General features: G+C 34.3%; 1 protein-coding gene across 1 annotated transcript in view; it reads left to right on the plus strand.

Moving 5' to 3' along the window:
* WDR36 (WD repeat domain 36) overlaps nt 1-14104 on the plus strand; it is a 37090-nt gene that overhangs the window by 12014 nt on the left and 10972 nt on the right. The window contains exons 11-16 of the mRNA XM_061189512.1: nt 172-258; nt 1454-1599; nt 6344-6458; nt 6964-7129; nt 7925-8033; nt 10036-10115. Of these exons, the coding sequence (XP_061045495.1) occupies nt 172-258; nt 1454-1599; nt 6344-6458; nt 6964-7129; nt 7925-8033; nt 10036-10115 (703 nt within the window). The remainder of the gene's footprint in view (nt 1-171; nt 259-1453; nt 1600-6343; nt 6459-6963; nt 7130-7924; nt 8034-10035; nt 10116-14104) is intronic.

A 14104-nucleotide genomic window follows, 5' to 3' on the forward strand; every position in this document is an offset into this window, starting at 1 on the left:
GTCATTGTTAATACTACTGATAATAGTGGCAATAGCATCATCTTTATTTTGCACCTGACTTAAATGGGAATATCTTGAAGTTTATAGTTATATGACAATGAATAGCTTTTTTTATATACATTTCTCATTAAGAAGGATTCATAGCTATATTCCCTTCTCCCCTAACCCCAGGATTAATAAATAAAAAGAGAGTCAAACGTAAAGGACTTCAGAATGCCATGTCAGTGAGACTTCCACCCATCACAAAGTTTGCAGCTGGTAAGAAACTTCATACTGTGTTTCGAGTTCTGCTCTGTCATTTATTTCCTCCTATGTATTTCTTTATTTCCTCCATTTCAATAAATGTTTTTACAAATATTAATAAGCATCCAGAGAGTAACTCAAATATATTTCTTTATTTCTCCCATTTTAATAAATGTTTCAGCAAATATTAATAAGAATCCAGGATGCATCCCAAGTGCATGCTAGTCTTGTGTGAAGACTGAAAATGAGTTATTTATAATTTGAACTTGTTATCTAATAATTTTAGGCTTTGTTCTCTGTAAGCTATTAATAAACAATATTTGCTATTTCATTTTGTAGCTCTTCTATTTATTCTGTTATATGCCTGGTATAAGAAAGTCACTAATGTAAAAAGATGAGAACTGAGAACATAGAGCTCTGGCTAGTTTAATAAAGATCTGAACACACCGAGGTCTTAGTATACTGTGTCATTTGAGCAGTGCATTATTCGAAGAAGTGATTTTAAGAAAAATGTAGATAGGTGATAAGATTGTTGAGCGAAAACTATCATAGAAATAATTGTATAGGCACCATTTCCATTTCAAGGTTATTTATAACAACCTGATGACTGGTAATTTTTTTTTTTTTAACTTTAACCCCCTTCCTGTTTATTTTCTATCTTAGAACCTGAGTGGTCTTTCTAAAAGATCTGAATCATGTCATTCATATACTTAAAAATCTTTCATGGCTCCTTATCAACTTTTGGGTGCAACCTCCTCTCCTTCACATGGCTTTCAAGACCCTTGGTAATGTGACCTAGTGGCCTTGTCCTCCTCCCGCCCCTCTCAAGAAAATACTTCACTTACTTGCTGTGCTTAATTTTGTACAAGTTACTCTTGGGCCTGTGTGTGTGTCTCAACCCCTCTCTGCTCTAGCACCCCCCCTCAATTAATTTCTACTTGTTTTACTTCTTTCAAGGAGCCATTTATTACTCTCCCCAGATCTCTTACTAAACTCTTCCTGAGTGCTCTTACAAGACACCATCTTACTTTATTGTAATTTCTTCTAATCAGAGTCTCTTGTTAGATTGGAAGCTCATTGCTCTCAGGAATTACCTGTTTACCATCCTGTCCCTAGTGCCTAATTACAACATAGAATATTAAATGCTTAATAAATAAAATACGTGAGGGAATGAAAAGCAATTTGATTTATGATTTTAATTATGTTTTAGAGGAAGCTCGTGAAAGTGACTGGGATGGTATCATTGCTTGCCATCAAGGTAAGCTATCTTGCTCAACCTGGAACTATCAAAGATCTACAATAGGTGCTTACTTTCTCAAGCCAAAAGAGCTGAAGAAAGATGACGTAACTGCAACAGTAAGTGAACTTGTTTTTAAGGGCATTTTCTCCTGTAAAACTGTCTTTTGGTTATCTTATTATACTCAAGTTTATTAATGATAATATTCATTGAAAGAACAAAGAACATAGTTTAACATTTTGAAATTTTTCCCTAATAGTGTTAACTTTTCCAGCTTGGAGAGAATTATTTTAAGTTAAGTTTTGCTTAATTAGATGTTGTATATTGGTTATTTTAATTTTCTGATTAATGTAGGATTACTCAGGATACACTTTGAGGGGGATTTCAGCATTTATCAATATACTTTCGTACCTGAATTATGTTGAGTATATAGTACTATATTCAATGAATGTGAATCTTAAGGTTTCTTCCTTCCTTTTCTTTCTTTCAATGTAGGAGTAAGATTCAGCTAAATCTTCAATGAGTTAAAGATGTAGAAGTTATTTAAATCCTTCATTTCTTATATTTGTCTGATTGAGTACTAAGCCTTTTTTAAATATGGTTTTTAAATGCCACTGTTAACTTATAACTTTTTACTCTATTAAAATTTTATTTTGTTTTCTTTTGATAATAATGTAAGTCTTCTGTTGGGTTCAGGTTTTAAGGTATAAAGAAATGATGTCAAATTTGGTTTGCAGGATTGTTGCCTCTGCTTTTTCAAAAAAAGTTTTACTAGTATATAATTCACATACCATAAAATTCACTCATTTAAAGTGTACAATTTAATGGGTTTTAGTGTATTCATAGAGTTGTGCAGTTATCACCAAAATCTAATCCATCTAATTTTAGAGCATTCTCATCACCTCAGAAAGAAACCCTGTACCCACTAGCAGTAAGCCCCATCCTCTCACTTTTCCCCTTCGCCATCTCCCCAACCTAGGCAACCACAACCTACTTTCTATCTATGGATTTGCCTATTCTGGGCATTTCACACAGATAGAATCATACATTATATGGTCTCTGTGACTGGCTTCTTTCAGTTAGCATTTTTAAGGTTAATGTTTTTAAGGTTCATCCATGTTGTAGCATGTATCAATACTTTATTCCTTTTATTGCTGAATAATATTTCATTTTCAACTTTTGAAATTTTGTTTAGCCATTGATAGTTGATGGACATTTGTGTTGTTTCTAGATTTTGACTATTATAAATGATGCTTCTGTGGACATCAGTGCACAAGTTTTTGTGTGGACATATGTTTTTGTTTCTCTATATTTATATCTAGGAGTGGAATTGTTAGGTCATAATGTAACTCTGACGTTTTTGAGGAACTGCCAACCTGTTTTCCAGAGTGGCTGCACAAGTTTATATTCCCACCAGCAATGTATAAGGGTTCCAATTTCTGTATGTCCTAGCCAACACTTGTGCTTATCTGTTCTTTTGATTATTGCTGTCCTAGTGTGTATGAAGTAGTATATCACTGTGGTTTCTGATTTGCATTTCCCCAATGACTTAACAATGTTGAGCATCTTTTCATGTGCTTATTGGCCATTTCTACGTCTTTGGAGAAATGTCTATTCAAATTCTTTGCCATTGTTTAATGGGGTTATTTATCTTTTTCCCCTTGAGTTGAAATAGCTCTTTATATATTCTGGATACAGGTCCCTTCTCACATATGTCATTTGCAAATATTTTCTCCCATTCTGTGGGTTGTCATTTCCTTTTCGTGTTGGTGTCATTTCAGCGTAAGGGGTTTTAATTTTGAAGTCCAACCTTTTTTTTTTTTTTTTTTTGCTTGTGGTTTTTTGAAAAATATTGCCTAACTCAAGGCCATGAAAAATTTACTCCTGTGATTTCATCTGAGAGTTTCATAATGTTAGCTCTTAAATTTAGATCTGTAATCCTTTTTGAGTTAATTTTTGTGTATCATGTCATGTAGGCATCCAAGTTCATTCTTTACATTTGGATATCTGGTTATGTCAGCATCATTTGCCCAAAACACTGTTCTTTCCCCATTGAATGGCCTGGGTACCCTTGCCAAAAATTGTTTGACATGAATGTGAGGGTTTTTTTCTGGATTCTCAGTTTTCTTTAATTGTTCTATATGTCTATTTTTATGCCAGTACCACACTGTCTTGATTATGGTACCTTTCTAGTAAGTTTTTTGAAATCAGGATGATTGAATCTTCCAAGTTCTTCTTTTTTCAAGATTGCTTTCGCTATTCTGGTCTATTGCATTTCCATATGAATTTTAGGATCAGCTTGTCAATTTTTGCAAAGAAGGCAGTTAGGATTTTGATAGGGATCTTGTTGATTCCACACCTCAGTTTGAGGAGTGTTAACCATCGTAATATTACTTCTGATCCATAAACATAGGATGTCTTTCCATTTAATTAGATTTTTAATTTCTTTTAGCAGTGTTTTGTAATTGTCAGTATACAAGCCTCATACTTCTTTGGGTAATTTTTCCTAGAATTGTATTCTTTTCAATACTGTTATAAATAGAATTCTTTCCTTAATTTCATTTCAGATTGTTCACTGCGAATGTATGGAAATATAATTGATTTTTGCACATTGATCTTGTATCTTACAACCTTGCTGAACTTATCTGTTAGCTCTATTAGTTTGTTAGATGCCTCTGCTTTTGAAAGTGCATATTTAAAGTATAACCACATTTGATCCTATTTTGTACAAATTTTTTTTGTCAGTATGTATGCTCTGTTCTCCATAGTACAAAAATCCACTCTTAAGCTTTTATCTCTAAGCCATAGAGAGTCTAAAACTTCTTAAGTTTACCTGCAAAGTTTTGAGTAGCTATTGTAATAGTAGTGGTAATAATAATTACAGCTAACATTTTTTGTGTGCTTACTTTGTTCTAGGCTCTCTGCCTAGCACATATCAATATTATTTTATATTATTTTCACAACAGTCCGATGATATGGAGTATTGCTAGCCTCTTTTTATAGGCAATAAAACTGAGGCTGAGGCTTACTGTAATGAGTAATATGCCTGAGATCAGTAAAACTAGTAAATGGAAGAGCTGGGATTTGAACCTAGGACCACTCCTTCTAGAACCTGTGTTCTTAACTCATAGCCTATAATGATCACTCATAGAACATTGTGTGTGTGTGTGTATACACACATACACACACACAATGATACTTAACTGGTGCTGGGTTGGAGTCAGCTATCTGGAACAAAGCCAGTAGCCAATAAGTAGTAAACCAGTAAGTATTTATCAGAGAACCCACGTACTAGAGTACAGTTTGTCAATCAAAGGTAACCTTCTTAGCTTATTCATTTTTGCTTTGCTTGTGCTGTCTTCAACAATAGGTTAGAATGAATAAATAAATAAATAAATAAAAGGAGACTTCCAGAAGCAGTCCCATTAACAACAATAAATCCTATTAAAATAAATGCAAGTTCCAGAAAGTACAGCAGTCCCCCCTTATCCATGGTTTCACTTTCCATGGTTTCAGTTATTTGCAGTCAACTTTAATCTGAAAATATTAAATAGAAAATTCCAGAAGTACACAATTTATAAGTTTTTAATTGCATGCCATCTGAGTAGCACTGTCCCTCTCTGTCGTGAATCATCTTTATCTAACGTGTCCATGCTCTATACACTACCTGCCCGTTAGTACAGGAAAGAACGTAGTGTATATAGGGTTTGGTGCTATCCACTGCTTCAGGCATCCACTGGGGGTCTTGGAACATATTCCCTGCAGATAAGGGGGACTACTGTATAGCAGGGCCATCAGGGGCCATTACTTGTAGGTTATAGCCTAGTATCTTTATTAGTTCCTGAGAGCATAAATATATAACATAGCATAAACATTTATGAGTTGTTCAAAATAGGTAAAATTATGTTAGTGTTCTATTTGGGAAGATAGAATGCTTTATAAGGTTAGTCCATAATTTCCTAAAACTTTTTTTAAGTAATAAGCTATAATTGTCTAGAAAAATATAGATGTAAGTGGAGCATACTTCTGTGGATGCTGTGTAAATATATCTTGACTCAGTGGTGTATCAATCTTATGCTGCTTTGCACAGTTAAATATCCTCTGTTGAATATTTTCTTTTCGGTCTTAGAAGTCATCTGTTTCTTTAGGCATAAATTCAACAGTCTTTTGAATTAACTCTTGGGTGGGTGACATCTGACTGATGCACAGTGGCAATGAAGCATTTGTCTGGGCATGACCCACCACATAGCCAGTCTCATGTTTTTAACAGAAAAAAAGACATCTTTTTAATATAATATTGCTACTTTAAGTATTAAAATATGAGTTTATTTTACAGAAACTGCTTATAAACTAAATGTTTTCCATGCAGTATCTCATGTATTTCCTTCCTAATATGTTGTAATTAAAATATTTTGGGCTTTTTCATTGGACATCCCAACTGATATGGTTTCAGTGTTATATCCGCTATAAAACCAATTACAAAAGTAAGGTAATGAGAAATTAGGCAATGGAATGCTTTGACTTTAGTACTGTTGTGAATAAATTAAAAATTGAAGGCCAGTTGATATACCATTCTCCTGAGTAAATTTCAATTGAGTTAACTTTGGTTATGTTTTGCTGTCTTGGAAGTATGGATTTCTCCATACTTCTTAGAGAATGGAGATAGAATCAAACAGATATTTCTAATACACCCAAATACAATTACGTTATGTTTAAGAAAATTAACAAAGCAATTCATTTATCATTCTTTTTTTAAAAAATGAGATAATTAGTAGATTAAAAAAAATACTTTGGAAACCATAAAGTACAATAAAAATGTTAGCTATTTTCTGTGTCATTTGTGTTAATTTTTTTTCCCTTAAGGCAGTGGATATAACTTCTTGTGGAAACTTTGCTGTGATTGGTCTCTCATCAGGAACTGTAGATGTATATAACATGCAGTCGGGTATACACCGAGGAAGTTTTGGCAAGGATCAAGGTATTGAATTTATTTTTCTTTTTCTTATTTTTTAAAAAAATATAGATAGATAAAAGGCTAATAACTGTTGCTGGCATTTATTAAATTCTTGAGTGCCAGTCATTTTGCTAAAGTTGTATATGGGTTATCATCAGCTGTATGTGGCAGATACTGCCATTATATCTATTTGAAACACCATGTTGAAATAAAGAGAATGAAGTCATAGTTGTATTAGGGGAAAGTGGATATTATAGAAATTAAAGGTTCTTTTTTTTCTTCTCCTTGCATTAAGCAGAAAATCTTAACTATTTTTTGAAACCTTCATGGCATCAACCTGATGGATTTTGTTATTACTCAAGTGGTATAATAATCTCTCTGCTCCCTAAAATCCATATTAATTTAAAGATTTTAGGGGCGTTAAATAGTGGGAACCTAGATATTTAAATAAAGGAATCACTCTTTGTGTAGTGTTCAGAGAGTCAGTTGCAATTCTTATTTCTTTTTTCTTTTAACATATGCTTTAAAGCCCATAAAGGATCTGTTAGAGGTGTTGCAGTGGATGGATTAAACCAGTTGACAATTACAACTGGTAGTGAAGGAGTACTCAAGTTCTGGAACTTTAAAAACAAAGTTTTAATTCATTCTGTGAGCCTTGATTCATCTCCAAATATGATGCTGCTACATAGAGACAGGTAAAGTTTTTCTTTTAATGATAATGGACTTTCTTCTTGATGTTTTTAGTTCTTAATTTAAGTACAGTAGACCTTTGAACAACACAGGTTTGAACTGTGCAGGTGCACTTAAACACCACTTTTTTTCACTAAATACTCACTGTAGCACTACATGATCCACGGTTGGTTGAGTCCACAGATGCAGAACCATGGACATGGAGGGCCAACTGTAAAGTTAATATCATCTTTTTTTAAAAAATTTATTTTTGGCTGCATTGGGTCTTCGTTGCTGCACACAGGCTTTTTCTAGTTGCGGCGAGCTGGGGCTACTCTTCGTTGCAGTGCGTGGGCTTCTCATTGCGGTGGCTTCTTCTGTTGCGGAGCATGGGCTCTAGACGCGTGGGCATCAGTAGTTGTGGCTCGCGGGCTCTAGAGTGCAGGCTCAGTAGTTGTGCTGCACGGGCTTAGTTGCTCCGTGGCATGTGGGATCTTCCCAGACCAGGGATCGAACCCGTGTCCCCTGCATTGGCAGGCGGATTCTTAACTACTGTGCCACCAGGGAAGTCCCCCAACTGTAAAGTTATATGCAGATTTTTGTCTGCAGAGGGGTGGCGCCCTAACCCTCATGTAAAGTGGTCAACTGTAGGTAATTTACCAAGTGGGAAAAACCAGACTTTTCATATAAAAGAACAGCATTTTGCTTAATTTCCCCCAAAGGTATACTTGATTAACAAAATTTAAATGACTGTGAGATTTTAGTTCAAGGTTTTTTGTTTGTTTGTTTGTTCATTAAAACTGTTGCATTTATCTTGCTAGTGGCATTCTGGGACTCGCCTTGGACGACTTCTCCATTAGTGTTTTGGACATAGAAACTAGGAAGATTGTCAGAGAGTTTTCTGGACACCAAGGCCAAATAAATGACATGGTAAAACAAACTTTATATGTTTAAATAAAACTTGATTCATTTCTATTTCTGTTTAGGTTTAAAAAGTTCAAATAATTGAGACTTATCTTTTAATAGCATTAAACTCATCATATGAGGAGATGTTCAAAATAAATAATTAGGAGACTAATTTTCAAAGAAGAGATTTTTAAGGAAAATTTAGAATTAAAAGAAGTTTAATATTTCTCAGGAAGTTAATGCCATTAAAGTATAAATCCCAGAGTTCATTTTTTTCTTTTTAAACAAGGCCAGAATATACTTTGGAGAGTGAATCATTGAAACATAAGTGTATCATTTTTGACTTAATATTAAACTAAGCTGAGAGAACTCATTTCTATTTTTCTACATTCATAATGAATTAATAGGAGACCTGGAATATCTGATTCTTGGTTCATTCTAGTTTAGTGTTATTTCTACAGTTTATATATCTTAACTTCAAAAGAGTTTAATTAATAAAAATGTGTTTTAGCTTACTATTATGTTCTTATAGTGAGAAATGTGGTAATAAGTACTCTAGTTTAAAAAGTGTAAGTTGAAGACTTTGCATCAATTGCAGATACCTTTATTTACTTGAAACAGAAAAAATAAAATAAAATCCTACTTAGTGACACTCCCAACAGCTACTTTTACTTATCAGTTCTCACACCAAAAATCTGAATTTGCAATGTTTACCCCCATTTCCTTAAAAATCAGGGGTGGGGGGTTAATGGTCAGGAAATTGTGTTATTCTGCAGATAAGAGATTGGCAGAACTACCCATCAACAGAATTTGTTGTGACAGCATCTATAGAAATGGGGGTGGGAGTGGAGTAATTTTGATGAAATTGCATTTTTGAAAACATCTGTCAATGCCGTCTTGCTCTTCCTATTTCTTTCCTTTTCAAACTTTACTTTCGAGTTATACGTCTGGAGTTTCCCCTAGTCACTAATAAATTACTCCTGTTCCATTAAATCTATGAGCATTTATAACATGACTTCACCTATCAAAGTCATTTTCCCATACTTTATTATCTGCACTATCCTTCTGTAAATTGAGTTCTCTGCACCTTAAGGTTTGAGTTTCCACAGTATCATCGCAGCCCCATGACCAAGTTGGAGTTCACTTATCCCACTATTATTTGCTAATATGGATGGTCATAATCCCTGTGGTGTGTTTACACTCCTGGATGAACAATCTACTACCATTATAAACCTTAAAGTTTTTCCTTTTGGGTCTTCTTTTACATTTGACTTGGTTTAAAGCTCATGTGCTGCAGGCAGAGAGCTATTATTTTTCCATTTTTATCTACAGAGAAGATATAACTTCTTCATGGTGGCATAAGTAGTTTATTACTTAAATTTATTTTGAAAATATGATTATTGTGGTTTTAATTTATACTTTGGAAATAAAACATCATTAAGGAAGAAAAGACTTTTAACTGAATCTATAAGTACAAGCAGAAGGACTTCTTCAGTAACTTCACTATATTAAGAGAATTTGCATTCTTCAAAATCATCCTTAGAAAGCCATTCTAATATATAGATGCTTTTCAAGGAAATGTAGCTTTTGTTGCTTTCACAGATACTTTATAATTGAAATTAGGCTCACAAAATATTTTTAATAGAATGTTCTCAGAACAGCAGTTTTATGTTAAAAACAATTAGTAGTCAAACAGTTTGTTAACTGTCTATAAATACAGGAGATTATGGAGTAGAAATTGAAAGTTGGGTGAAACTATTCATTTTTAAAACTTTTTATAATTCATGTAAAAGCTTAGTCCTTAGCTGTATCCAAATCAGTGGTATATAAGATGGTATTTTATGTAATAAGATGTAAATTTTATACTTCAAACATTTTTTAATGAAGCATGCATTATCTTTTCATTTCTTGTATTCTTTAAGCTGTTAAATATACAGACACAAACGTACATACAGAAATACATACATATACACACACACACATATATTTATATATGCATTCTTTTTTTTTTTTTTTTAATTTAAAGGCTTTCAGTCCTGATGGTCGTTGGTTAATAAGTGCTTCAATGGATTGCTCTATTAGAACTTGGGACCTTCCATCTGGGTGGTGAGTTTTTAAATCTCTAACCTTATCAGAGGTTTTCTCACTCATTGTCATTACATGTGACTTTTACCTGTTGTTAATGGATTATGTACTCTTTGAATGTGAATATATCTGGGGATTTTTCTAACCTGACTATATTTTATCCTTGGAGTGTTTTTGATCTCAAACAGCAGAGATTAGTGCCATAAAAGATAATAGGAAAATCCAATCTCTTAGGTTCTCTATTCCTGCAAAATTGAGATATAGAAGTGAGTTGCATAAACCTTTAAGAAAGCACATTTGGCCTTTTTGATACTCCAAAGTAGAGATCATACTTCAGGACTACAAACTTCTGTTTTGAGTATTTTTTTGTTTTTGTTGTTGTTGTTGATATTGAATTTAGTTAAGAGATCAGAACACTTTGCTTTGTGTGTATTATGTATTTTCTGTCTCTAACATAATTCTTGAAAAAAGACATTTAGATACCTTAAAGTAATGAAAATGTGTGTCTTAAGATTTGGGTAAAACCCAACAGTGTTCAGAAATCTGCCATAGATTGAAACTTGCTACTAAAACAGCACTTGAAGAAAAAACATTAATTCTGTTCAATAATTTGAGAGAGAGAGTACTTTGTTGTTAAAAATTATGTAGGAATCGATACAATTTGAAATCATATCACTTAACATAGAATTGCTTAGATTGAGTTTGAAAGGCGTGATGGGAAAAGGAACATACCATAAGGAAAGAGATATGTGAGAAAGATGAGAAGGAAGCTAGTACTTTTCAATCTTTTGAAATATTCCTAAACTAAGTTTTGTCCAATTCTACTCTTCTTCTTTCTCAGGAATTAGATAAGCTCATACCTGAAAGCAATTTGACCTTTAGAAAGGAAAAACCCTGATGTACTTATTTCCCTTTAAGTTTGATATAGGAATGAGGCAGAGCTGTCTATACAGCATACATACTGGATTTGGAAATATGCACAGTAGAGTGTCACTAATGGGTCCAACTCTAATAACTAGGGAATTTGGTCCACAGGTGTGTCTCTTTTGTACTTAAAATAGAGTAAAGCAAAATATAATTAGTTGACTGTGTCCTTCAGCTTCAAAACGTTCACCTCAAGTTGGTACTTTCTTAATTAAAAAAAAAAAAAAACAACTTTTTTCTAAAGGTACCATTAGAAATATTGATTAGTCTTTTGCTTCTTGGACTTTTGCTTCTATCTAAAAGTGAACATTATAAGTTGAATTACTTTACAGTAGGAAAGTTGTACAGAAAATAGAGTTGACACAATGCCCTTTTCATTTTCCTTTTTAGTAGTTTAAGTTCACGTTAGATGGGAGAGACAGGTTAATGTTCAGTAGTACTACATTGGCAAAATATTTTTTTAAAGTGGTAAGGTTTTTTTGGAATGGAAGAATTAGGATCTGAAAATAGCGTTCAAAGCCACCAGTCTTTGACTCAGCATTAGCCTTTTTTGCTGAATTTCTTATTTTAGTAAAAAGATGAACAGATTTAAATCTATAGATTTTCAACTCAGGTATCTTATTTTTCGGTGAACACAGGCGATTTTAAGTGAATACAGAGGCATTAAGCTGGGAGAAACACCAGAGCAAGAAGTGAGTCACATAGGGATTGTTAAAAGAAAATATAATGATTGGACCAAAGTATATTTTTAATAAAGAAAAAACTACTTTTTTGGTTAAGATTTGAAGTGGAGCAAATGAGAAAGGTTGAAAAGCAGTATCATACAACTGCTGCTGCCTAACTGCAGCCAAGCTAACATTTACCATGAGCTGCTAGGCACTTTATATGCTTTTATTTTTCATCTTTTCTCATATCCTATTAGGTATAAGTACTGTTTTTTAGTCCTCTTTTACAAATGAGGAAATGGAGGCTCAGAGAGAAGTTAAGTGATTTGCCCAAGGCGACATAGTTTGTTAATGAGATTTTGCTGTAATAAGCATAGGGGAAAGACATTCCCCAAAAGTTGTGATATCAGCCTTGCTTGGGTTGTGTCATATGTTCTAAGGATGATTTGGTTTTCTTGATGTAGAAGATAATAAGGAAGGAAGGATCAGTATTTCATCATACAACCATAGGTAACTGTTGGGTTTTTTTGTTTTTGTTTTAATATTTATTTTTTTATTTTGGCTGTGCTGGGTCGTAGTTGCGGCACAAGGGATCTTCACTGAGGCATGTGGACTTCTTAGTTGCGGCATGCGGACTCTTAGTTGCAGCATGCATGCAGGATCTGGTTCCCCAACCAGGTATCGAACCCAGGCCCCCTGCATTGGGAGTGCAGTGTCTTTCCTACCCACTGGACCACCAGGGAAGTCCTCTGTTGGGTTTTTTGATTTCCCCCATTTTTTTTAAACATAATTAGTATGGCAACCTTTGGAGAGTCCTAGTTTTTTCTTCAGTAAGCAGTTTTATCATTTACATAACATGTTAAATATGTAAAGAATGAATATACTCATTACAAAGGCTAAAAAGTGATACGTATGAGTAAACCTTTGGTGTGTGTGGTAACATACAGATGTATCCGTCAGGAATTGTGCCTATCTAAAACAAATTGCAGGGACTTCCTTGGTGGCGCAGTGATTAAGAGTCCACCTGCCAATGCAGGGAACACGGGTTCGAGCCCTGGTCCAGGAAGATCCCACATGCCGCGGAGCAGCTAAGCCCATGCACCACAACTGCTGAGCCTGTGCTGTGGAGCCCGCGAGCCACAACTACTGGCTCACGCCCCACAGCTACTGAAGCCCGTGTGCCTAGAGCCCCATGCTCCACAACAAGAGAAGCCACAGCAATGAGAAGCCTGTGCACCGCAACTAGAGAAAGCCTGCATGCAGCAACGAAGACGCAATGCAGCCAAAAAAATAAATTATTAAAGCAAATTGCATAGGTACTGAACTGTTTCCTGTAAAGTTTTTTTTGTTTGTTTAAGTGCTGAAAATTTTCTTGTGTTTGTAGGATTCTCAGAGAAGCAGAGTTGAAATTTTTTTTTAATTTCTTTTTTTTTAAATTTTATTTATTTTTTTATTATTTTATTTTGATAAAATACTGCTTTAGCACAGGCTCAGCAGTTGTGGTGCATGGGCTTAGTTGCTCTGTGGCATGTGGGATCTTCCCAGAGCAGGGATTGAAACCCATGTCCCCTGCATTGGCAGGCAGATTCTTAACCACTGCACTACCAGGGAAGTCCCCAGAGTTGAAATTTTTTATCCCTGAAATTATCTATCATCCCCTACCACTACCACCTGTAATTTCTGGTTGCTTTTAATCTCCTAGAAGTTTAGGTTGAACTCTTTTGGGGGTGAGAAAAATATAAAATTAAATAGTTTTAATAGAATTTTGCATTTTTTTTCTGTCTCATCCCCCTGACCTTGCTTTCTGAGGAGCATTACATGAGAATAATTGCAGTAGAACATTGTTTTGCATTTCTCACTGAGGCAAAACTATCCCTTTATTCTATTCATTGAAGTTTCCTTTGTAAGGTGATTCCATCACTTTGGAGATTGAACATCTAGACATTCTCTGCATTTGTTTAGAATATAATCAGAAGTGGGTTAATGTTACCTGTTTATGAGGAGCTCTGTACTTGAAAATCTGATCCCTTAAAATGGGAATTTTTTCTCAGTTTTTCTCTCAAAAAACATAATTTACCTGAGACTTTCCATTTTGTAGGATTAGCAGGAGACTATATGGTAGTTAGGTCTGGGATTAAGCGTGTAGACTTAAGCTTTATGAACTAATTTGGCCATGTAAAATATGCTATGTATGTGGAAACCACCTTCCTCGATTTGATGCTTTCACATAATGGAAGGCCAGCCTACCCACACACAACAGCTGTGGAAGTCACACTGCACAATGAATTTGCCAAAGCAATTATAGTATCAAGTAAAATAAATTTGCTCAAGCAGTAGATTTCTCTTTTTAACAGATAGATTCTGAACATGTTAGGGAGTTTCACCCCTCACACACTTAAACTTCTAGTGAACAAATATTAA

Source organism: Eubalaena glacialis, chromosome 4 (genome assembly GCF_028564815.1).
Source record: "Eubalaena glacialis isolate mEubGla1 chromosome 4, mEubGla1.1.hap2.+ XY, whole genome shotgun sequence".
NCBI lineage: Eukaryota > Metazoa > Chordata > Mammalia > Artiodactyla > Balaenidae > Eubalaena > Eubalaena glacialis.